Below are 25,748 nucleotides of genomic sequence, written 5' to 3' on the forward strand. Positions count from 1 at the left end.
CGCCGCGCCCCCCCCCCCCCCAATGAATTATCAGCTGCGCTGTCCCCACATCATGTCACCCGCAAGCGCTCCATTCCCTTCACTTATACAAGTGTCTCTAGTCCTGCAAAAAACATATATTTAATCCCTTATCAGTGAGGGGCTAGGTTACTCATGGGTTCCCTGTAACAGCAGAACACAACACTATGGAAAGTATAAGTATTGCCGCTCCTAATTGTGCGTTGTGTGCCATATAGGAAAGCACATGAAAAGCTTCTTCATGGTCACTAACGTGTTCGTTTTGCGGGTACATGAAGCACTGCATGCATTGGTCTTTATTCTTAAAGTAGAGGAGTCATTAATTATAACTTTTTGTGAATTGGGACATTTAAACTTGCTCCTCGACTCTGACCCCACAGCCCTAGTGCTTATTGTCAGTGGTGATCTGCTATATTTACTCGTCTTTGATTCCCCCATAAAGTAAGGGATTAGCCCAGATGATGCTGACTAAATCTTCCTGCCTTTCACCTCAATCTGAGCCCAGGACCTTCTAAGCATGGAGGCCGACCTGCAGATGCCGTGCAGGGATAGGGGGTGACAGTGACTTGTTAGGTAAAATGAACAGGCTTCGGGAGTTGAAACCCAGGAGCACAGTTATTTACGTATTTTACTTTGCCAGGGTCCCTGGCGGCAGTACTATTCTGATGGCCGCTATGGGTACCTACCATTAATGGCTGATTTGTATAAGTTGGCACACTGGGTCAGTAAGCAATGAAGTTCTGCAGCAGGGAGGAGATGAGGCTGGATCAGTGGGTGGGTGCTAAGTTATTGGTGGGGGTTAGGTGGTCATGGAGCTGGAAACTAAATGTCACATGATTTATTTTTAAAGCACACAAATGCCACAGGACTCTCAATCGGAGTTCACCTCCTAGTATATCTTTGGGATTTGGAAGGAAACTGGAGTACCCAGAGAGAACCCATGCAATCTTGGGAAGAACATGTTGCAGATGTTGTTCTTAGTGAGCTTTAATCCAGGACACCAGTGTTACAAGGCAAAAAATGCAAACCACTGAGCCTCTGTGGTGCTTTTTGTGCAGTTTCGTTCTCTGCTTTGCACATTATGGAAGTTTAAAATAAGCAACATCCCTTTCATGTCGCCTTAGTGAAACAGTGGCATTGGGGCAAAATTTAATCATAATTCTAATTTTATAAGTAAAGGGGAGGGCAGACCAGCAACTTTAAAATGTAATTATGAAACCCAGATGCCCCCTTTTAAGCATGTCTCTTTTGGCCTCCCTTTTTCCAGCCCCTTTTCTGTATGCTGATACAAAGTAACAGGACATGACAAACGCTGGTTTACTTTTTTTGACTAATTAAAACTGAGCAAATAATGCAAACATATTTTTTTTAAATTGTCAGCAAAACTCAAGTTTTACATTTATTGCTTTCCTACCTTTTATAGATGTAGCTTGGTGGGTGGTTAGCGGCAAATACAGTCTGCACAACATTGTAGATAAGAGCTACTAGGGGTCTTATGTTAGCATATGAAAGTCAAATGAGTAGGCACCTCTGTCAACCCCAGAGTGGATTCAGGTACTAGAAGTAGCTAATTTTTTGGGAATAGTTAAGACTGAAGAGTCAAAGTAGGGATGAGCCAAATTGTTTAGGCTCTGTGTCACAGATGTGATTGTGTGGCCTTCACTGGCCATTTGGGCACTGGTTGTAACCACCGAATAAGAAAACAATCACTTTGACTGATTAACTAGTTAATCCTAACAGTTGATGTCTTGATTTTCTCCCAGATTGATGAAGTCCCAGAAACTGCTGCAAAGTCCTCCTCTAATAGGTATCAAGTGTTCTTCTTTGGGACGCATGAAACGTGAGTATTCAGTGCAGCAGGAGACAGGGATAAGACACGAAGAGCCATTACCGCAAGGCAGTAATTCTGTTTTCTTTATCTCATTGCAGAGCATACCTAGGTCCTAAAGACATATTTCCTTATGAAGAAACCAAGGAGAAATTTGGAAAAGCAAACAAGAGGAAAGGTTTTAGTGAGGGACTGTGGGAAATTGAGAATAATCCTACAGTTAAAGCTTCAGGATATCAGGTAGCAAACCCTTTGATGTTTTCTGACACAGCTTTTCGGTAACAATTCTATTTTTGGCCAGTTAAGACTATGGCATTTTATGAAAGTTCTGTAATTTACAGCCACTTTTTACTCCTCCAGCCTTCTCGGAAAAGGAGCTCCAAAGCTGGTGGGCGTGGTAGCGGTGATGCAGCGAAGGATGGAGATAAGGTAGACGAGATTCTTTCTTTAAAAATAAATAAATATATATATATTAACACCTGCACACTTAAAAGGCCTCTGGATCTAAAGATGAATGTTCTCAGATTTATGTAAAAATAAAGCTGGAGATTTATCAAACTGTAAAAGATCAGTGAGGTTGCCCATGGGAACCAATCAGATTTCTTCTTTCTTTTTTTCTTTTCTTTTTTTGTGTGTGTGTAAAATGTATATGTACATATATGTGTGTGTGTGTGTATATGTATATGTATTATTCAAAATCATCGGTAGTTGCAGTATCTTGTAATACCTTTTTATTGGACTAACAAGATTTTGTAGAGACAAGCTTTCGGGATTCCTCCCTTTATCAAGTCAAATGCTTATGACTTGATAAAGGGAGGAATCCCGAAAGCTTGTCTCTACAAAATCTTGTTAGTCCAATAAAAAGGTATTACAAGATACTGCAACTACCGAGAAGGTGTAATGCTTATTAGCCAAATCCTGTACTGATGCTAAGAATAAAACTGGCTATTTTCCATAGCAGCGTACATAAGCTTTGGTTTAAACTTGGTGTATGTAAACTTTAAACAAACTTCTGACATGTTATAGCAACAGGTCAGAAGTTTAGATTGCTGGGAATCCAGATGCTAAGAAAACCACCAATGGGGTGAAAGAACCTGGTACTGCTCAGAGCTCTTCTCATGCATGCCAGTGCGAACAGGAATTGTCTGTTAATGGGCAGAATGTATTTTTACATCATATGTATATGTTTGTATGTATTTTTTTTTTTTTTTTTTTTTTTTAACTAGGCAACGCCAAAGAAAAGCTCAGAAGATGCTGAAGAGGAGGAAGATGATGAAGAGGAAGAAAAGCCAGAGGATGATGGAAAGAAGAAAGGGAATGATGGCAGTAGTGATGAAGAGGGAAAGTTAGTGATTGATGAGCAGTCTAAGGAGAAAGGTGAAAAGGCAGCAGCCAAGCGGAAAGCAGAGGATGCGGCAGAGGTACGTTTATATGAGCTGTATTATGTACAGTATATGCATTTTGTACAGTGAGTAAAGGAATACTGCTTAATTTTTGCCATGTGCATAACATATTTTGCAAATTAGTGACATTTGAAAGGGATCTTCCTGGATCTGTGGCTTCTCATGAGCTGTCTGTAGTAAGTAGTTGAGGTCTCTATTGTACTACTACTCTACTAGAAATGGGACTGAATTGTCAACTGGGTGATTTCAATGGGCTTGTCTCCCTACACTGACCATATCTAATCAAAACACAGAGCGCAAGGGAGGCCACATGTCCTTGTATGAAGATTATAGAATTGTGCTTCATATTCATATTATTTGTTGTGCCTGTGTAAGGCTAGGTTTACACTGCCTATTTATGTATGTCTTGGTGCCATTACTTTATAAGCTAAGAGAAAGCGGAGAACCCCGAGCAGCCTTTATTGTACTAGGATGCAAGTTTGCACACACACCCTCAGCTCTGAGCCCTGAGCAGCCTTCACACAATGACATGAACACCACTGTATTAACACCCTCAGAGCTGCTGTACAATGAAGCTTCTCAGAGCTGAGGTGAGTTTGTACGGTGTGAGGTGCAAAATTATGTCCTAGGCTGCTGTGTACTGCTGCTGTAGTGAAGGTTGTTCGGGGCTCGTAGCTGAGGCAGTGTGCAAACTTGCGTGTGTCGGAGCTCGGAGTTACAATACCCTGCTCTGCCTTCCCCTCGGCTGTATCTTCAGCATTCTTCGTAGAGCAGAGGGGAGGAGCGAACGCAGAGCTGCATAGGGCGCAAGGTTGCACCTCACACCGGTCTTGGCAATGTAACCCTATAGAGGCCGTGGTTTAATACTGACCGCTGCATCTATAGGGATGCCAGGCAGAGGTGTCTCTCCTTGTCACCAATGGGCAACCTTCCTGATGTGGTCTAGTTCTGCTGTCTATGTAAGCCTGCGAGGCTGGGTCTCCCAGGTAAATGTTGGTGTAATACTGACAGGGATGCACCGAAAGGGAAATTTGCACAATGATCTGAAGTTTTTATCAGTATCATTTTTGTTTTAATCGGACACTTTACGCTTTTTTTTTTTTTTATTGTATAAAGTGACCAAAAATACGCTATTCAGGACTTTGGAATTTATTTGCGTGTATGCCATTGACTGTGCGACTTAACAATATATTTTTATAGTTCGGACATTTTACGCATGCGTTGGTATCACATATGTTTTTATTTAGTATATTTTTGTTTTTTATGGGAAAAGGGGGTGATTCAAACTTTTATTAGGGAAGGGGTTAAATCATTATTATTTTTTTTTTTTTTTTGCAATGTTATAGACTATAACATGCAGTACATTGATTCAATACACTGAACAAAGCCTTTGCATTGATCAACGTTATCGACGGTTGATTGCTCAAGCCTGGATTTCAGGCTTGGAGCAATCAATTGCCGATCAGACGCGCAGGAGGAAGGTAAGGCACCCTCCTGCTGCATCTTAGATGATCGGGACATCACAATTTTACCGCCAGACTAAGCAGCCAGGAAGCTTTCACTTTAGACCCGGCGATCAACTTTGATCGTTGCGTCTAAAGAGTTAATGCAGGACATCTGCCGGAACAGCGATGTCCGGCATTAGCCACGGGCCCTGGCTGCTGATAGCAGCCGGGACCTTGCGGGTATGATGCAAGCTCAGCTCCTGAGCTTGCTTCATGAAACTCCCATGCCGCAGTGCCGTATAAACCTGGCGTTTTGCGGCAAGGGGTTAAAAACTCTGGTTGCTATGGGCAACTACTCCATTTTTCCTTTAGCACGTTTTAATAATTCTCACAATTTACATCTTTAAAAAATAAAATCAGTATGCTTAAAATGTTCTCTTCTGACCCCTATAACTTTCTTATTCTTCCATATACGGAGGCTTACTTTTTGCGCTGTGATATGTATTATCTGTACAATTTTTATTATGATAGGACTTTTTTTAGATCACTTTCTGCTACATTAAGTAAACACAAATCAGCAATTCTGGGCTTTTTTTTGTTGTTACATTTATGCCATTGACTGTGCAGTTTTATTAACATTATATTTTAATAGTTTGGACATTTATGCACGCGGCGTTACCAAATATGTAAATTTGAGTTTACTTTGTTTTAATTTATTTGAAAAAAGGGGGAGGGTGGAGATTGATTTAAACTTTTATTAGGAAAGGGGCTTTTTCACATTTATTGCCTTATTTTTTTTTTACAAATTTATTTTTTGTAAATTTACTATATTTTTTGTCCCCATAGGGCAGTGTTTTCCACAGTGTGCCTCCAGTTGTTTCAAAACTACAACTCCCAGCATGCCCAGACAGCTAAGGGCAGTAGGGCATGCTGGGAGTTGTAGTTTTGTAACAGCTGGAGACACACAGATCAATGCTACCAATAAGCGTTATCGGCGCTCCATTACCACAGGCTGCTACCGCCTGCATTATTGGAGTGCCGATTAGAGAGGATGGACAAAAGTAGGGAGCCTCCACCCGTCCCCTCAGCTGATCGGATGTACTGCAGACTGCCCAATGTACTATACAGCACAGGGACACATGGGAGAAGATAGTGATGTGCAGTTCTGCACATCACCTGAGCCTTCTATACATTGGAGGCAACGCCCCTATTTTAGGCCACGTCCACCAAAATTATCGGCAGTTAATTCCCTTATCCGAAAAGCCGAAAGGGGATTTTTCGGCCGATGGTCTTCAGCGGCTGAAATTTCGGTGCATCACTACTGGCAGTTATAGTACACAGCACTACAGATGTACTGCTGTATTACACTAGTGTTCAGACTATCACAGCTTCCAGTCCCTTAACCCCTTGATGATGCAGGGCGTAAATTTATGTCCTGGTGAGGTGGTACTTTAACATTCTGTACATCACCGTGCGCATTGGAGCAATGCTCGGGTCGTGCGTGGCAGTTCCTGGATTTCTGCCATTAACCCCTCAGATGCCATGATCAATACAGATCACGGCATCTGCGGGAGTGCGGCCAGAAAAATGTATGATCGAATTGCCCGCAGTGATCCGATCATCTGTAATGGTGGACGGAGGTCCCCTTGCCTGTCTCCGTCCGTCTCTTGGCGTCTCCTGCTCTGGTTTGAGATGGAGCAGACCAGAGTAGAAGATAACCGATAACACTGATCAGGGCTATGCCCTATGCATAGCACTGAACAGTATTAGCATTTAAATGATTGCTATACCCGTATGGGGACTATTAAAGTGTGTGTGTGTGTGTGTGTGTGTGTGTGTGTGTGGTAAAAAAAAGAGAATTTTTTTTTAATCCCCCTTCCCAAATAAAAATGTTCAGTTTTTCACCATTTTACCCCCAAAAAGTGTTAAAAATAAACATATTTGGTATCTCCGCGTGCATAAATATCCTAACTATTAAAATATAATGTTAGTTATCCTGTACAGTGAACGGCGTGAATGTAAAAAAAAGTCAAAAATTGCTTTTTTTTTTATAACCTTTTTTTAATCAATTTTTTGGGAATAAAATGTGTTAAGTTTCATACATGCAAATGTGGGATAAAAAAATTACAGATCACGGCGCACAAAATGAGCCGTCATACCACCGCTTATAGGAGTAATGAAAGTTATGTCAGCAAAATAGTGATTTTAAACACATAATTATAGATATATAGATACTTAGATATATAGTTATATTTTTTATTTTAGTGGTATATAATAAAGTATGTAATCATTGGTATCATTTTAATCATATTGACCCACAGAATAAAGAAAACATGTCTATTTTACCGTAAAGTGTTCAACATTAAAACAAAACCTTCCAAAATTTGCAAAATTGCAGTTTTCTTATACATTTCCCAACACAAATAGTATTTGTTGGGTTGCGCCATACATTTTATGGTAAAATGAGTGTCATTAGAAAGGACAATTGGTCGTGCAAAAAACAAGCCCTCATACTAGTCTGTGGATGAAAATATAAGAGTTATGATTTTTAGAAGCCAAGGAGGAAAAAACGTAAAAATAAAATTGTCTGACTCCTTAAGGACTCAGCCCATTTGGGCCTTAAATAGTAGCTCCCACCATGTAAATAAAAAATGTTTCTGTCCCTGCCTATTGCCCATCTATCCCTAACCCCTTCCCTTCCTTTAAATATTTTTTACCCCCTTAGAAATGTTGCCACGACTTCCACCCTTAGCTCATCTATGCTGCGCTCCCGTGCACATATGAGTGGCCAATAGCACGGCAGGCTGCTCCGGAGTCTCCTTCTCCCTGTTTAGCAGTGTAGTGTTATCCAGGGAGGAGTATAGGAGCATCGCTCACCTGCCGTGCTACACCGCCAGGACCAAACCGAAGTACAGGTAAGTGAAATAAGACCTCACTTACCCGTACAGTACACTGAGATTCATTGCCGCGCTGCCTCCAGACTGTACATGCCGGGGCAGGCAGCTGCAATGCCAGGCAGCCAATGAGCGCAGCCCAGGCATTCACAGTGCTAGCTCCCGCCTGTCTGAAAGACAGGGAGTGAGCACAGGCTGACTGATGCAAAATAGCAACCATTTACAGCTCACCTTTCAGTTTACCAGTGTTCAATATATGAAAGCTGAGCTGTGGTTGGTTGATATGGGCAAAGCCAGACTGTTTTGGTTTCAGACAGATTGATGAATCTGGTCATTTATTAGTGTTCTGTGTGTCATTGGTGTATTTGTCATTTCTTCTGCAGACTTCTCCCAAAAGAGTCAAGGCAGACGAAGAGCAGGAAGATGAAAAGTCTGACGATAAGGAACCTCCAAAAGAGGGCAAGCAGACACCGGAGGAAAAAATGGATGACAACAGTGAACCTCCTGCAACAGAGGTTTTAAAAGTGGAGAAGACAGAAGAGAAAACACTTTTAGAAGAAACCAGTAACAAAGAGACAAGGTGAGAAATCCTACTGGTTCAGACACCAAATAGACTTTAAAAGGAGCCAGTAAGTCTGTGTTTGTATTTAGAGGCACAAACTTTTGGTGAAAATCAAATGTGTGGCATTTAAGTTTATGCTCTGCTCACCAAGTAGCCTTCCTAAGCATTGGCTTTATTATAATTTTACACTAGTGAGCTAGTGTAAAGTGTAGTTAAAAGCTACACTAGCTTCACACAAGCATTGGTTTCAATAAGAGGCGCACGGCAAGCCGCTGCAGTTCCTGAATTTAGTGGAGAGTGACCTTAAGTAAAATCCCAATTGTTTCCACTGTGTGTAATTTATTAAGACCCCTGCATGTAAAATGCAGATCTTAGTAAAGTTGCCCCAAAGTTTGTAAATATTTAAGCAGTCAGTTTTCCAACAGCTGGAGGCACACTTGTTGAGAAACACTGCTCTAAAGTAAATAGGGTGCATTTACATCTAGGCTTTGTGGATCCAGTCACTGCATACTGCAGGAAAATTTTAAAACTGCCTCCACATTGTACCCCGTTGATTTTAGTGAGCCACCTTGAATTGGGTATTGTCTCCAGTTAGCTTATTTTTAGACCTTACAGAGTGCAGCAGACCACTGTTTTCTGTCCTGTCAAAAAAAGCAATATGGTTGGGAAAATGAGCCAACTGGAGACACTTCCTGATTCTGGGTGGCTCATTGAAATCAATGGGATATGGTGTGGATCTGGCAGCGATATTGCATGGGGGAGTTTTTGAAATTCGGCTGCTGGATCTACAAATACTAGATGTGAAAGCACGAACACTGTTTACTAATCCTTTGGCACTGCCATGGCAATACTTCACTGGGCCCCCAAGTAAATTTTGCACTTAGACTTTGAAGAAAAAGGGTTACTAAAAAAGAAATAAATAAAATGAACGTTGCCCAGACATGGAAAGTTTTTTCATTGCACTGGGTATCCCTTCTGGGACTCTCTACAATCCTCAGTTATATGCCTGGGAAGGGTGTGGCATTGTGTTCTGGGAGCCTCCAGATCTGACCTTTTGCGCTGCATAATTTATAGCGTAATGGTCGAATTTGAATGAAAGCCGGGAAGAGACAGATGCTACCACACACTTTGCTATTATAGCAACTGGAAATATACCTTTTATAGAATATGCATTACAATATCTAATTAAACCTGAGGGCCATAAAGCCCTCTAGAGATCTAATATGTTCTAACAGGTATATACTAAATCTCATACTTGATTGGCTCTTAAAATTACAAATTATATGGGTCAACAGCAGCAGAATAGGGACTTTAACTCGGGGCGTACCTGTACGTCCTGAGTCCGCTCCAGTTCTAGAACACTGGGCCACAACGGCCTGAAACCATGGCTAATGGCACCCAGCACTGATAGCTGTGCTGCGCGCTATTAACCCTTTAGGCGCTGCGGTCAAAGTTGATCATCGCGTCTAAAGTGAAACTAAATTAATGCTCGGGGCTGTTCGGGACTGCAGCGGCGTCCCGAACAGCTGTAGGACACAAGGAGGGTCCCCTTACCTGCCTCCTTGTGTCCGATAGGCACTGAGCAGTCATTCGGCTGAGATCCAGGCAGTCAAGCGGGAGAATCATTGATCAATGGTTTCCTATGAGAAACCATTGATCAATGTAAAAGATCAGTGTGTGCAGTGTTATAGCCCCCTATGGGAGCTATAACACTGCAAAAAAAAAGTGGGGAAATAAAGATCATTTAACCCCTTCCTTAATAAAAGTTTGAATCACCCCCTCCCTTTTCCCATTTAAAAAAAGTGTAAATAAAAATATTTGATATTCAATTTTATATGTAATCAATAAAGACCCCAAAGGTCACAGTCTCTGACCAAAAGGTAATGGGGAGATGAGATAAGACAGTACAGGTATGTGGAAATCCTATCGCCCGACGCCTGGGACAAGTAGTTCTGGGCGCCGGGCAGGTGAATTTTTTTTTTTTATAGATTTAGCCCTGTATCGGGCTAGCAGGGACAGACAGATTCCCCCGTATTTTTCTTTAATGCCAGTGTGAGGCGCAGGAGCAGATGAAAGTCTGCACCTCGCACCGGCGCTTGGGGTGTATGTAGGGGGCGGCGGCCCCCAGCTGACCGCAGAGCCCCCTTGTCTTCCCCTCCCGGAGGATGGGGGACGCAGCTCTACATTACACAAGAAGCAGGGGGAGAGCGAGGACGTGCACAGCTCGGTACACAGCTCCTCCCCTGTACACAGCTCCATCCCCCGCACACAGCTCCTCCTCTCCCCCTGCTCTGTCTCCACAGGACCTAATCTACCACAGGGAGGTTAAGTTTGGAGGGGGCGGGGAGAGAGGACGTCCGGTGTGAGGTGAGAGATTTTCAAACCCATGCAACCTCACACCGGCTGGCGGGTCTTTATTGTGCCGGGAATACAGCTCTGATGGCCAGCTCAGGTGAGGAGGCCGAGAATGCAGGCAGCGGCGGCAGGAAGGGTGGTTGTATATGTATGGTGTGAGTGGATGTATGTATGATGTATGTGGGATGTGTGTGTGTATGATGTCTGTGTGATGTGTGTATGTAATGTATGATGTGGGGGGGGCAGCGGTGGGTGTATGTATGGTGTGAGTGGATGTTTGTATGATGTATGTGTGATGTGTGTATGTAATGTATTATGTGGGGGGGGCAGCGGCGGGTGTATGTAATGTATGATGTGGGGGGGAGTGTGTGTGTGTGTGTGTGTGTGTGTGTGTGTGTGTGAATGAATGAATGAATGAGATGGGGGCAGTGGCCGGTGTATGTATAATATGTGTATGCATGAATGTTTTGTACAAGGAAGGACTGACACGTCGGGCATTAGGGCAGTGCCCAAGCGCCCGTGTCTTTATTTTTAGTGGCTTCTGGCCACACGCACTAAATTGCACCCCCAGAATCCCACCCTCCATACTCACCCGCCGACCAAGAGCCCCATGGATGCACGCAAACACACCCGAACCAAAACTACAACTTCCAGCATGTTGCACCATAACCTGAACTGTAGAAATATAAAGTGCAACATGCTGGGAGTAGTAGTTTTGGTTCGGGTCAGCTGCAGAGCCATAAGCTGCATCAGGCCATGCTGGGTGTTGTAGTTACTAACTGCAATTCCCAGTATTCCTTGACATAGCTTATGGCTCTGTAGCTGACACAAAGCAAAACAACAACTCCCAGCATGTTACACAATAACCTTAACTGTACTACTATACAGTGCAACATGCTGCAACACCCACAACCATAGGCTGTATCGGGGCATGCTGGGAGTTGTAGTTATCTAGTAACTTAATGCAACTTCCAGCATTTTCTGGCACATAAATTAGAGTTAATAAAATGCACCACACAAACTGGAGAAGCAGAACACCCCCCCCCCCCATAAAGGAGTGGTCCTGCAGGTGGTGACCACAGTCCACTTCTCAGTTCCTATGCTTCCTGACTGATGTTTTGCTCACTGCTACCTCCGCCTTTGTGCAAGGAGGAGCACTGCCAGAGCCCTGCAAAATGACCTCCAGCAGGCCACAAATGTGCATGTGTCAACTCAAACGGTTAGAAACAGACTCCATGAGGGTGGTATTAGGGCCTGACGTCCACAGGTGGGGGTTGTGCTTACAGCCCAACACTGTGCAGGTTTAGTGTTTGCCAGAGAACACCAAGATTGGCAAATTTGCCACTGGTGCCCTGCGCTCTCCACAGATGAAAGCAGGTTCTCACTGAGCACAAGTGAGTCTTTGGGGGGCTGCACAGCCCTCCGTGTGCTTTCCAGAGGTAGCCTGACTGTCATTAGGTACAGAGATGAGATCCTCAGACCCCTTGTGAGACCATATGCTGGTGCGGTGGGACCATCTACCACCTCATCAGTAGTATGTCCAGGCGTTGTAGGGGGGTCAAACGGGCACGTGGAGGCCACACATACTACTGAGCCTCATTTTGACTTGTTTTAAGGACATTATATCAAAGTTGGATCAGCCTGTAGTGAGGTTTTCCACTTTGATTTTAAGTGTAACTCGATATCCAGACCCCCATGGGTTGATGAATTTGATTCGATTTTTGTGTGATTTTGTTCATCACATTCAACTATGTAAAGATGAAAGTATTTCATACGATTAGTTAATTCAGATCTAGACAAATAGAAAAACCAGCGCTCGGAGACAGTTCAAAAGATGATCACAGTCAAACCATGTTATAGTGAATAATCACTGAGATGAACTTACTTCACTAGAGGAGATGTGTAGGTGGAGTTACCTTTCACATCAGATCTAGGATGTTATCTTTTTAGTGTCCCCTTTTTTTTGAGCTGTGTACCATAGACTAGCCATACAGTGATAGTGGCTAGTAGTTACACTTTACACAAAACCAAAAGGAACTGAATATATATATTTGTCACAAAATACAGTAGCTGGATGTCTGCGATACAGCAGTAAGAATCAGCAACATTACACAGGGTATAACAGAAGTTGACCAACACATTAATATTTAGCTACCTCCAAGAAAGGCATGGTGCCACAGCAGAGAGACCTTGTGGCAGTATGGGACAGGAGAAAGGTACAATGAAGGGCCCACTGCTAGCTGTTTAAATGTGCAAGCTGATGCAAACCTTGCAACCTGCTTTCCTGTGACACTGCGTAGCGTCATTCCACCCCCAGTTAATAATGACATCAAACTCTGCTCCTAAGGGATAGCCAGGCGTGACCTATAAAATAGGTTGGAACCAAAAGTGACTTGAAAAATATTTAATGTACACTTATAAATCGTTTTCAAAGGCGGACCGCCTTCTTCCGATAGAGTTCAAACTGAAAGGACACAAATACAAGACAATTGTGGTCACATGACCAGAAAAAAAATCTTACATGTGCACAAACTTGAGCAAATCTACCATTCTAAAATACTCCATAGTTAAATAAAACCACTCATTGGCCTATATGAGTTTTTATATAATAAGAATGATATAAAATGTATCAAATTTATTGCGAGGTCCATTCGTATTGCTGGGCAAAAAATGATGCATAAAAATAACATCTCACTAGGACTAATAAACAATTATCAAATGGTTGATCACCACTATGGGCAGTTGAAAAGGTACAAATGTAACGCACAAATAGAGAAGCAAACACAGCCGCACATTCAAAACTTGTACTATGATCTACTTGCTTCTCAGCATAATGTCAAAAACTAATAGGTTGTTGTTGTACCTTTTTGCTCAAAACGTGCTCTTAATCATAAGATGTGGGTGTACTACTGTTTTTCTATTCGTGACTTACATTTGCAGTTGAAAAGGTAAGAATGAATATTCTAACACAAGCTAGATAGAAGGTAGAATAAGATGTCTGAGCATGTGAATTGTGTAATACTAATAGAATAGATACATAAGCTGTAAGTAAATCACCATAAAACATTAGGGTGCCTCAAAAGAGAAAATGGGAAAGAAAGGTGGGATGCTGCCGACCGGTTGGTTCCCCTGATTTCACAAATTCATGGACTAAAAACAGAGGGCCAGATGAGGGGACTAATGACCACGCTCACTCGAAGTCTGACCTAATAGCTAGATGAATGATGCAAATGACAGTGAATCATTCAAGACACCTGGAGTTAGGGCCCAGTGAATATATTACCTTAAGTCCCTATAGTTCATCTGGCTAAAAACAGCTAAAAGAAAAGGAATACACTTGAACCAATTAAAGAGAAAATTAGATTGCTTCTTTGTGTTTACTACAAACGCACTTATAGTTTTCCTGTGGATAGGTAATGTATTATTGCTGGGGAATCAAACAGTCAGTACAATGGGGTCCCTAACCTCTGTTCTTCCTCCTCATGGACACAGCGAGGAGAACTTTGAAATAAGTGGCAACCAAACATGGCCACGTACCTTGCTTTGCTGACACTTAACAGAGCTGCAGGGCACCTGTTCAGCTACCACTATGCTTATGCAGTGAGTGAGTGGAGTCTGGAGGCCCCTGTTGTTGTCACATGTGCAATTAGACATTTTGGTCCTGTGGACAGGTAATAATAAATCTAGAGTGTAAATACCCTGTTAGCTACAAAAACTTCAGACTTTGTGGTGCTATTTGGAAAAATCCATAACCTCCAATTGTGGGGATATACCTTTTATTGCCTAGCCACAGGATGGCGATAGATTGGGTCAATAGATTACCCTCCATTTAAAGCACCAGTATGATAATACACTACAAATATCCTCATATGAAGCACCGAATTGAGCTGCCATATTGGCACCAGTCATATAGCATTACTAAGAGAATTATATCTAATCGTGGGTTTGTCTGTCAGAAAACTGTCACAGAATCTTCATTAGAAATCCATGGCATAACCTTTGCTGCACACTTGCAGATTGTGCTACAGATTCAGCAAAGGTTTTGACTGCAACCAGACACCATACATGCATGTATTCCTTGTCAAATGTCATATGGTTTCTATGTAGATTCTGATTCAAAATGGGCATAAACAAAACTCTATGAACTGCTTTACTCTGTAAGCTACTGTTTTACTAATACAGAACCAGCAAATGGCTGCAATGCTGCTATTACCAAAATGATACAGCAGCACAATGAGCTCCTAGCACCAGTAATGTTATGGGACAATATTGCCATTTATGATCACTGCTGTTTAAAAGGTGGAGACTTACAACATAAGTCTGGCATCATGAAATGCCTTGGGTATATAAGTACCGTAGTAGCAAATATACTTCAACACATTAATATTTACTAAATACTTGCTTGAATCATCTAACGAAAACAAGAAAATAGAAATTAAGATAAACATTTGTCCTTAAGGCAGTGTTTCCCATCCAGGGTGCCTCCAGCTGTTGCAAGACTACAACTCCCAGCATGCCCGGACAAAGGCTGTCCGGGCATGCTGGAAGTTGTAGTTTTGCAACAACTGGAGGCACCCTGATTGCGAAACTTTTCCCTTAGGGATCAATATTGTGTAGCCATTCCCCAAGCTCATAGAATTGTGATCCTGGAGACAATTATAGCAATGACATACTGTTCCATCTCTGAATAATTTTTTTATTTTTTATTTTTTTTTATCCAGCTAAAATGAGTCTCCCTTTCCTGACTGGGCAGAATCCTGACTTCCTTTTCCTGAATGGGGAGACGTGGATGCTTTAAAGAAAAATACTTTAAAAAGAGAAATAAATGGGGAATGAAAAAGTCATCAACATCAATTTGGTTACGTCTGCAACCCGAACTAAGAAAATGTCATTGATTTTATTTTACACCTTCAATAATAGATCAGTTTAAGTAATATTCTGCCAGCTGAGAAACACTTTCTTAACATCTGGTTGGTAGTGCTGGTTCTGTTAAATTACATACTGTTACCTGATGACAGCACTAGCAGCCAGTGATTCTAGAAGGTTCCATCTTTATGGCTGGGCAGAAGACTTCAGATATATTTTACCTCCCATTTACAAGATCAGATTGCTACTATCTTGTATTAATCTTAATTGAACATACCACTGTTTGTTTTCAGTCCATTTGTACAATTTTTACTCCCGGTCCTTGGTGTAATCTATATGGTGTCCCTAAGGGTCTAGGGGCAAATTCAACTTTTCTTACCAGTAAAGGTTTTGTTCCCACCCACAGTAGCCTATGTCAGACATAATTTTTATTTGATACCCTCTTCCCACTAGCTGCACCAAAGATGTCTGATCCCATTAAAGAGGTCCTCCAATTCCACATGTTGATGGCCTATTAGGTTAGGTCATTATTAACTAGTCTGCTGGGTGCCAAGACCAGACACCCACACCAATCAGCTGTTTGGTACCACTGCTGTGGCCAGAAATGTGCTGCGAAGGGAGCTGGAAGTAGCTATGCCAGGTTACTGCAGCCTAGTTCCCATTGAAGTGAATGGGAGCCTAGGTACAGCAGCCCAGCATTGCCTCTACACAGTGAATTGGAGCCAGGGCTTTTAGCTTCATTGACATGTGGAAGTGCTGGACAGCTTATCAGTGATCTGGTATTAAATCCTCAAGATGCGCCATTGATATATGTGGACTTGGTGAACCCTTTTTAAGCTATAAAGTGCTTTTGACAATTCAATATATATATAGAATTTTTTTTTTCTTTACTGTACCACTATCTTATCCCCCCCCCCCTACAGAAGATTTTCTCTACTTTAGCTAAGTTTGTTAGATCCCACAGTGTAAAAAGGAGACCTTTTTAACCTATGTGTATTTTAAATTTTGAATATTAAAACTGGATATTTGTCTGTTCTCTATTGCTTTTTTTTTTAATATCAGACCCACATTGTCATAAGTGTGTACATTGTATGTATATTTACATTGCTGTTGGCATTTGTCAGCTTCATTAAGGAGTAGTCCTGGTTGGAAGGAATTGCTATAATATAAACACTAAGGCCTGATTTAACAATCAAAGACAAACTGTCTGATTTTGGCCACACTTCAGCTTTTATCTTAATGGGCTCTGGTAAAATGAAAGCTGAGCTTTGATTGGTTTCTTTGAAATTACACTAGCTTTTCTCACAGATTGATAAATGTGGGCCTAAATTTATAATGTTCCTTGTAGGCTTTGCTTAAAACCTGTAGTAGCTAGTGACATACTGTTTAGGATCAGCCATCATAGCATTTTACCTCCTATTGCTTTTGCCTCTGTGGCTCATTACTGCTGCTCCAGTTATGTGAGTACAGGGACTAATCTTTATATGTTAATGTGGTTTGGCTGTGCTAAATATAGTGTTAACCTGTCCAATTCCTCTTTTCTGTTGTGCCTGGTCCTTCTGCTTAACACGTTTTGGTCTCTGTCTACACAGAAGGACGTGCCTACTTAACAAGTCACCAGGCTCTTCCTTTTGTAGTGACAGATAAGAAAGTGGGAAGCACCAGGGCCTGGCTCCAGCATGATGACTGCGGGCTATCTGCACAGTTGTTTGTTTTTTGTTTTAGCCCAGCCACATATACATAAATGTTAAAATGAAAGTCTGGTTTAATTTGGTAGTTAAGAAATGTTCTGGGCAAAATTCAGAAACACAGCTCTGCAATGGAAAAAGTCTTACTGGCTGGTAGACCTGTAATTATGTTTTGTGTGGCAAGTGTTCAGAAGGGTATTTACAGGTATTCTCATCTCAACCACTTATGTCATATTTACAGGATACCCAAGGTCAAGATTGTGGGTTCTCTGACGCCTGCCACAGCTATTAGAGAATGGGGAGGTGTCTGCTCACCATCTTCCTACTTTTTTGTGGCCATGTGGCTAACATGCCTTTTCTGATGTAACCACTTGTTTAAAGGCTACGGAAACTTTTCCATTGACATTCTACTATTTAGCTACCAGAGGTTAGATAAATCGGAGTCTGGTCTTTCTGCACTGTCAGCTCAGGTTGACACTGCATTTAGGCTGGCTGTCACAGGTATCATCAGCATCCTGACAAGAATTGGATGCTGTAGAGAAGAACAATGGTCCAGAACTTTTTGTAAAGACAGCTTTATTGACTCACATCACACACTGATAAAAGCGACTCTACCAACAGACGCATTTTGATCGCTCGAAACTAATCTGTGGGATAGTAGCTTTTATCAGTGTGTGATGTGATTCAATAAAGCGGTCTCTACATGAAGTGTGCTGGACCATCGTTCTCTTTTCTGCATTGCTCTTTGCCTTGCCAGGCACAGGTCGATGTGCCGTATTGGAGAAGGGTGAGCTGGATTTCACTTCTACACTGAGCTAGAATTGGATTCTGATTTATAATTTTGCAGACAGCAGCAGGCACAATACATAATACAGGGTCACATAATCTGGGCGGATTTCTATTGTACACTCTCTATTTTAACGCCTTCCCTATCGATGACAGACATGTACGTCATGGGTCGAGAGGGCGGACATGACTGGGGCCCAAGGGTCAGGTCCGCGGCATTACCAGGAAATGTTCACTGCTATCAGGAGCGGACATCTGCCGGTAATGACTGACTTCGGCGATCGTGCTGAGGTCCGTTATTTAACTGGTTAAATACCGTGATCGAATTACGATCGATCGAATCGCTTTACGAATTAACGCGAAAATGCTTTTACCGAATATTCTGATTGAGAGTTTTTTCGTGACATATTATACTTTATTTTGGTGAAAAATTTTCGGCGTTATTTGCATCCTTTTTTTGTGAAAAATCCCAAAAGTTCATGAAAATTTAGCTTTTTTCTAACTTTGAAGCTCTCCTCTACTTGTAAGGAAAATGGATATTCCCAATACATTTTATTTTTCTTCACAAATACAATATGTTGGCATCATAAAATGGACATATTTTTGCTTTTAGAAAAAATTAGAGGGCTTCAAAGTAGAGCAGCAATTTTCAAAAATTTCATGAAAATTTCTAAATCTGAAGGGACAGATGTTACAGAACTACAACTCCCAGCATGTCTTCCTAGTGGTTGCCACAGTAAAGATCACTTTACTTTCACTATCAATTTCACCCCCTCCCCATAGATTCCCTACCTGAGCTAGGATCCAGCAGTCTCCAGCGAAGATCCGGGGTCCCCAGGCATCTTCTTTGCAGGTACCATGCAGGGGGGGGGGGGAGGGTTGCCATGCGAACTCACTCCTAGCCCTCAGGAGGATCGGGGCTGTCTCTGACAGCTCCGATCATCCCTATTTTCCGGTTGATCGGGTCACCAGAGACCCAATCAGCCCGGAATAGCAGAAGATCGCATGTCTGAATTGACATGCGATTTTCTGCGATCGCCGACATGGGTGGGGGGGGGGGGGGGGTTTGGTCTGCTGAATGATTTAAGCAGGCATTCCGGTCCCCAACTGGCTAGCGGCGGGGACCGGAATTCTCACGGGCGTATGCATAAGGACTCGGGATGCAGGGCGTATGCATACGCCCAGCATCCTGAACAGGTTAAACACTAAATTCCGCTATTCCCTGGTGTCTAGTGGTCCCATGGGCTATGGATTGCTAGGGAAGCCTGAGGTCTTACCTGCTCCTCTGTGTCTTCCCTGGCTCTTATGCTTGGGGCTCACTTAGGCAACCCTTAGCAATCGAGCACAGATTTCATAGATCAATGTAATGCAATATCATTACAGCATCTATGTAAGCCATCTGATGATGGCTTATGATCTAGGGGGCCCAAAGAATGTGTATAAAGAAAAAAAGTGTAAATTATTTTTAAAAAATCCCTCCCTAATTCAAATCACCCTCCTTTTCCCATTTTCTAAATAAAACACTGCATAAAAAAACACATTTGGTATCGCCCCGTGCGGAATTGTCCGAACTATTAAATTGTTTCTGATCCTGCACAGTGAACGGCGTAAAAGCAAAAAATTCCAAACTACAAAATTGCTGATTTTTTTGTTACATTGCATCCCAATATATTTTTTATAAAGTAATTTAAAAAACAGAACTACAAAATAGTGGTACTGTTAAACTACAGCTCATGGCACAAAAAGCAAACCCTAAAACAGCTCTGTAGGTGGAAAAATAAATGAACAAAGTTTTTTTTTTTATATATTTCAAGGTTTAAATTATTAACAATAGAACGATACAAACATTTTTCAAGTTTATCATTGGCAACGTTCTGACCCATAGAATGGAATGTCAGGTTTACCATATTTAGAACTCCAAAAAAATTATTGCCCTACAAAATTGTGCAATTCCAGATTTTTTTTAAATTGCTAGTCATGTAATTTTTTTTTTCTGGCTTTGCAATATATTGTATGATAAAAAAAAATAAAATATGGAATCATTGGAAAGTCCAACACGTCACACAGAAAAATAAGCCCTTATACATCTTTCAGTCGAAAAACAAAGTTATAGGCCTTAAAATGTAAGGAAGCAAAAACATGAGCCAGAAATCAAAATTTGCTGGGTCATGGAGGGGTTAATAGGACCCAATAGCACTACAGACCACATTGTTGAGTCTCATTAAAATGGCGTACACCAGCAGAAAGTGCCCCATACACAATCATTAGGTTACTCTGTTTGGGTTATTGAAAGAAATGGCCCTGTTGCTGTCCTCTACTGTGTATGTCAGCATTCTGTTTCAGGAAGCAGCCATGTTTTTATAGTCTCATACAATATGTATATGCTCTGTCCTGTAGCTTGTATATAGCGGTTGAGATTTAATTGTATGCGGCCCATTTTGTACTTGTTCTATATATTTGATGCAGCCTTATTGTTGGTCTCTTCTGCTTTTTCAGTGAAATAGTCTTAAACGATCCACTCAACCTAAAACTAACCTGTAGCTCTTAATGAAGCGCATGAGCCCTAAAGGATCAGATTTCTTTTAAGGCTGTATGAAAACTTTGGTTTAGTGATGAGACCTCCTCCTTAATTTGCAACAGCTTTCATCTAATCCTCATTTATAAAGGGTTGCAGCCCACAATTAACACATCCCATGTCTGCTTACGCACAAAGTGAAGTAATTTTGTAGGTAAAGTTTATAATAAAATTAAGAGGCAAAAAAAATTTCCATATGAAAATTTACCCAGAAGAGTCATTTTTACTTAATTTTATACTAATTTTTACTCTCATTAAAACAAATTTTTGCTATTGCACTCCTTATGGGAAATAAAAAAGATTTCTAATATACTTTGTTTAAAAAAAATGAAGTTTTCTATGTTTTATTTGTGCTTTAAAAAAAAAAGCTCAAGAGCACATTTCCCCCCCCCATCTCAGCAAATTTCCCCCCAAAGTCCAAACACAGGAAGTGCAGCCTGGAGTGCTTAGGGGGGTGTGTCCAACCAACAGCATATGGCAGTTAAGTGTGAGCGGAGCTATGATTGGATGAGGCTGGACACACCCCCTCAGCACTCCAGGCTGTGCTTCCTGTGTTTGGACTTCTGTCCTAATTCTGTGTATAAAATGGGGGGGGGGGGGGGCCAAAATGTGCTCTTGAGCTTTTTTAAGCACAAATAAAACATAGAAATCATTTTTTTTTTAACAAAGTATATTAGAAATATATTTTATTTACCATAAGGAGTGCAATAGCAAAAATTAATTTTAATGAGTGACCCTTTAATATTTTATCCCTTCCCCACTTGCCCATATCTGTATCCACTTCCTTCCCATTCTCATCTAGCTTTGTGATATAATCAATACATTTTGTAACATGCAGAGAAGTACTTTACCTCTGGCTTTTATTTTCCTATATTTGGGAGGATGGGAGTTTTCCTTTTCAGGTTTTGTGGTTATGATGGAAGAGTTTGTTGAACTGTAGATTTTGGTATAGTTTTAAAACTGTAGACTGCGGATCTTTTGGAAAAAGTTTATTAAAAAATAAAAAATCTGACGTGTCTATTTGTATTTCTTGTGTTCTGTCGGGATGTCAATAATTTTAAACAGACTGCAAAAGAATGGGAGCCGTGATCTGAGTATTAACCCCTTAAGGACTGAGCCCTTTTTTCACCTTAAAGGAGTACTCTGATTTTAAAATGTTTAACCCCCAAATGTTCCCCATGGCTGTACCTCTCTGCACATGTACTTATTTCTGAAATCGGTGCTGCCATTCTCCCGGTGCGGGGCCCCGTATTTTCTACCACTTCCTGGTCATGGTGGTGTGGAGGATGACGTAAAAATCGTCATCCCCCATGCTGCATTGCTACAATTTCTGGTCCCTCCGTGCCTCCTTCCTCCTCAACCACTCCCCTCCCTCCTGCTCTCCCCTCCCTATTAATTTTAATAAAAATGCCCCTCCCCGCTGCCGCCCATGCCCCTAAACACTCCCCTATTATCTTTGTCTCCCTCCCCCTCCATTCCCCCGCACCAATGAAAGGGAGCTCCGCGGCTGCACTCGGCTCCCGGTGGAGATATAGCTATGCGGGCACACGCTGCTCTCATAGCTACATCTCCCGTGGTGCCTGAGAAGTTTGTAATGGATTTCTTTTACTGTATTCAAGTAGCGCATGCGCTCTGAATTGAGGCTACGCTACAAAAGTTACTAAGTAGTTTGTAGAATATCCCTGATAGTTAAACCAGAGTAACTATCAGGGATATCATTGGCCTACAGTAATCACATGTCCGATTCCGGGGAGATGGTATGTGCACATGCGCGGCCCGATCGCGCTGATAGGTGCAGGGTATTCTGACGCGTTTGCATAGCCCAGCCAATGACGGCTGTGCAAACAAAGACCAGATGAATATGCAAAGGATGGGAGTGACCGGATCGTGGCGAGAGGGGCTGGCTGAGAGTGGGGAGGACTATGAGAGCGGTGACGTTTCGTTACAAGATGGCTGCTGTCGGCTGAACGAAATTCATAATTCTGCCAGACAGGCTGTACTTCCGGATATCAGAAAAGTCGGGGATGCGTGCAAGTGAGACTACAGAGGTAATTGACTTTCTTATATAACTTCTTGCAAGCTGTGCAATGCCCTAAAATAACTTTGCTCCAGAGTACTCCTTTAAGGACTCGGCCATTTTTTGCAAATCTGACCACTGTCACTTTAAACATTAATAACTCTGGAATGCTTTTAGTTATCATTCTGATTCCGAGAGTTTTTTCGTGACATATTCTACTTTAACTTAGTGGTAAAATTTTTTGGTAACTTGCATCCTTTCTTGGTGAAAAATCCCAAAATTTGATGAAAAATTAGCATTTTTCTAACTTTTGAAGCTCTTTTTTTATTCACGTATACAATATGTCTACTTTGTTTGCATAATAAAATTGATGAGTTTTTACTTTTGGAAGACACCGGAGGGCTTCAAAGTTCCGCAGCAATTTTCCAATTTTTCCCAAAATTTTGAAACTCTCTTTTTTTTCAGGGACCAGTTCAGGTTTGAAGTGGATTTGAAGGGTCTTCATATTAGAAATACCCCATAAATGACCCCATTATAAAAACTGCACCCCCCAAAGTATTCAAAATGACATTCAGTAAGCGTTTTAACCCTTTAGGGGTTTCACAGAAATAGCAGCAAAGTGAAGGAGAAAATTCACAATCTTCATTTTTTACACTCGCATGTTCTTATAGACCCAATTTTTGAATTTTTGCAAGGGGTAAAAAGGAGAATTTTTACTTGTATTTGAAACCCAATTTCTCTCGAGTAAGGACATACCTCATATGTCTGTTAATTGTTCGGCGGGCGCAGTAGAGGGCTCAGAAGGGAAGGAGCGTCAAATGGTTCTTGGGGGGCATGTCACCTTTAGGAAGCCCCTATGGTGCCAGAACAGCAAAAAAAACCACATGGCATACCATTTTGGAAACTAGACCCCTCGAGGAACGTAAAAAGGGGTAATGTGAACCTTAATACCCCACAGGTGATTCACGACTTTTGCATATGTAAAAAAATTAAAAAAAAGTTTACCTAAAATGCTTGGTTTCCCTAAAGTTTTACATTTTTAAAAAGGGTAATAGCAGAAAATACCCCCCAAAATTTGAAGCCCAATTTCTCCCGATTCAGAAAACACCCCATATGGGGGTGAAAAGTGCTCTGTTGGCGCACTACAGGTCTCAGAAGAGGAGTCACATTTGGCTTTTTGAATGCAAATTTTGCTCTGGGGGCATCCCGCATTTAGGAAGCCCCTATGGTGCCAGGACCGCAAAAAAAAAAACACATGGCATACCATTTTGGAAACTAGAGCCCACGGGGAATGTAACAAGGGGTTAAGTGAACCTTAATACCCCACAGGTGTTTCACGACTATTGCATATGTAAAAAAAAAAAAAAATTTACCTAAAATGCTGCTTTTCCCAAAAATTTTACATTTTTAAAAAGGGTAATAGCAGAAAATACCCCCCAAAATTTGTAACACAATTTCTCCCGAGTACGGCGATACCCTATATTTGACCCTTAACTGTTGCCTTGAAATACGACAGGGCTCCAAAGTGAGAGCACCATGCGCATTTGAGGCCTAAATTAGGGATTGCATAGGGGTGGACATAGGGGAATTCTACGCCAGTGATTCCCAAACAGGGTGCCTCCAGCTGTTGCAAAACTCCCAGCATGCCTGGACAGTCAACGGCTGTCCGACAATACTGGGAGTTGTTTTGCAACAGCTGGAGGCTCCGTTTTGGAAACCGTGGCGTACCAGACGTTTTTCATTTTTATTGGGGAGGGGGGCTGTGTAGGGGTATGTGTATATGTAGTGTTTTACTTTTTTTTTTTTTTTTTTTTTTTTTTTTTTTTTTGTGGTAGTGTAGTGTTTTTAGGGTAGTCGCACGGGTGGGGGTTCACAGTAGTTTCTCGCTGGCAGTTTGAGCTGTTGCAGAAAATTTGCTGCAGCTCAAACTTGCAGCCAGATACTTACTGTAATCCTCCGCCCATGTGAGTGTACCCTGTACATTCACATTGGGGGGGGGGGACATCCAGCTGTTGCAAAACTACAACTCCCAGCATGCGCTGACAGACTGTACATGCTGAGAGTTTTAGTTTTGCAACAGCTGTAGGCACACTGATTATGTATCACTGAGTTTGTGACCTTACTCACTGTTTCAAAACCAGTGTGCCTCCAGCTGTTGCAAAACTACAACTCCCAGCATGTACGGTCCATGGTGTAAGGTGACTGCTGGGAGTTGTAGTTTGCAACAGCTGAAGGCACACCGGTCGTGAAACACTGAGTTAGGTAAAAAAAAAAAAATGGGTTTCACAACCAGTGTGCCTTCAGCTGTTGCAAAACTACAACTCTCAGCAGTCACCGACAGCCAACGGGCATGCTGGGAGTTGTAGTTATGCAACCAGCAGATGCACCACTACAACTCCCAGCATGCACTTTAGCTGTTTGTGCAAGCTGGGAGTTGTAGTTATACAACAGCTGAAGGTACACTTTTCCATAGAAAAAATGTGCCTCCAACTGTTGCAAAACCATAAGTCCCAGCATGCCCATAAGGGAATGCTGGGAGTTGTGGTGGTCTGCCTCCTGCTGTTGCATAACTACAGCTCCCAGCATGCCCTTTTTGCATGATGGGAGCTGTTGCTAAGCAACAGCAGGAGGCTGTAACTCACCTCCTGCTGCTGCTCCATCGCAGGACTGTCCCTCGCCGCCGCCGTCGCTCCTGGGGCCCCGATCCCAACATGGACGCCGGGGATCGGGGTCCCCAGCACCCGGGGTCGTCTTCCCACACCCGCTCACGTCCTCCGGAAGAGGGGCGGTGCGGGAGTGACACCCGCAGCAGGCGCCCTGATTGGTCGGCCGGTAATCCGGCCGACGAATCAGGGCGATCGTGAGGTGGCACCAGTGCCACCTCACCCCTGCAGGCTCTGGCTGTTCGGGGCCGTCAGAGACGGCCCCGAACAGCCAATAATTCCGGGTCACTGGAGACCCGATTGACCCGGAATCGCCGCAGATCGCTGGACTGAATTGTCCAGTGATCTGCGGCGATTGCTGACATGGGGGGGGGCATTATTGCCCCCCCTGGGCGATATGCCGGGATGCCTGCTGAACGATTTCAGCAGGCATCCGGCTCCGGTCCCCAACCGGCTAGCGGTGGGGACCGGAATTCCCACGGGCGTATGGATACGCCCTGCGTCTTTAAGGACTCGGAATGCAGGGCGTATCCAAACGCCCTGCGTCCTTAAGAGGTTAAAGGAAAATGTTCACCCACAATAAACCAAATATGCTGGCTTATTGCAGGAGACCGATGCAGGTCCCTGACTCATATTCGTACCTGCAGT

The 25,748-nt window shown here is 42.4% G+C and overlaps 1 protein-coding gene across 1 annotated transcript in view; it reads left to right on the forward strand.

The window, feature by feature from the left end:
* HDGF (heparin binding growth factor) overlaps window positions 1–21,429 on the forward strand; it is a 52,252-nt gene extending 30,823 nt beyond the window's left edge. Inside the window, exons 2-7 of the mRNA XM_056547277.1 lie at window positions 1,782–1,858; window positions 1,948–2,086; window positions 2,207–2,275; window positions 3,073–3,267; window positions 7,972–8,168; window positions 15,227–21,429. Of these exons, the coding sequence (XP_056403252.1) occupies window positions 1,782–1,858; window positions 1,948–2,086; window positions 2,207–2,275; window positions 3,073–3,267; window positions 7,972–8,168; window positions 15,227–15,230 (681 nt within the window). The 3' untranslated portion in view covers window positions 15,231–21,429. The remainder of the gene's footprint in view (window positions 1–1,781; window positions 1,859–1,947; window positions 2,087–2,206; window positions 2,276–3,072; window positions 3,268–7,971; window positions 8,169–15,226) is intronic.
* The last annotated feature ends 4,319 nt before the right edge of the window (window positions 21,430–25,748 follow it).

Source organism: Hyla sarda, chromosome 11, assembly GCF_029499605.1.
Source record: "Hyla sarda isolate aHylSar1 chromosome 11, aHylSar1.hap1, whole genome shotgun sequence".
Taxonomy (NCBI): Eukaryota; Metazoa; Chordata; class Amphibia; order Anura; family Hylidae; genus Hyla; species Hyla sarda.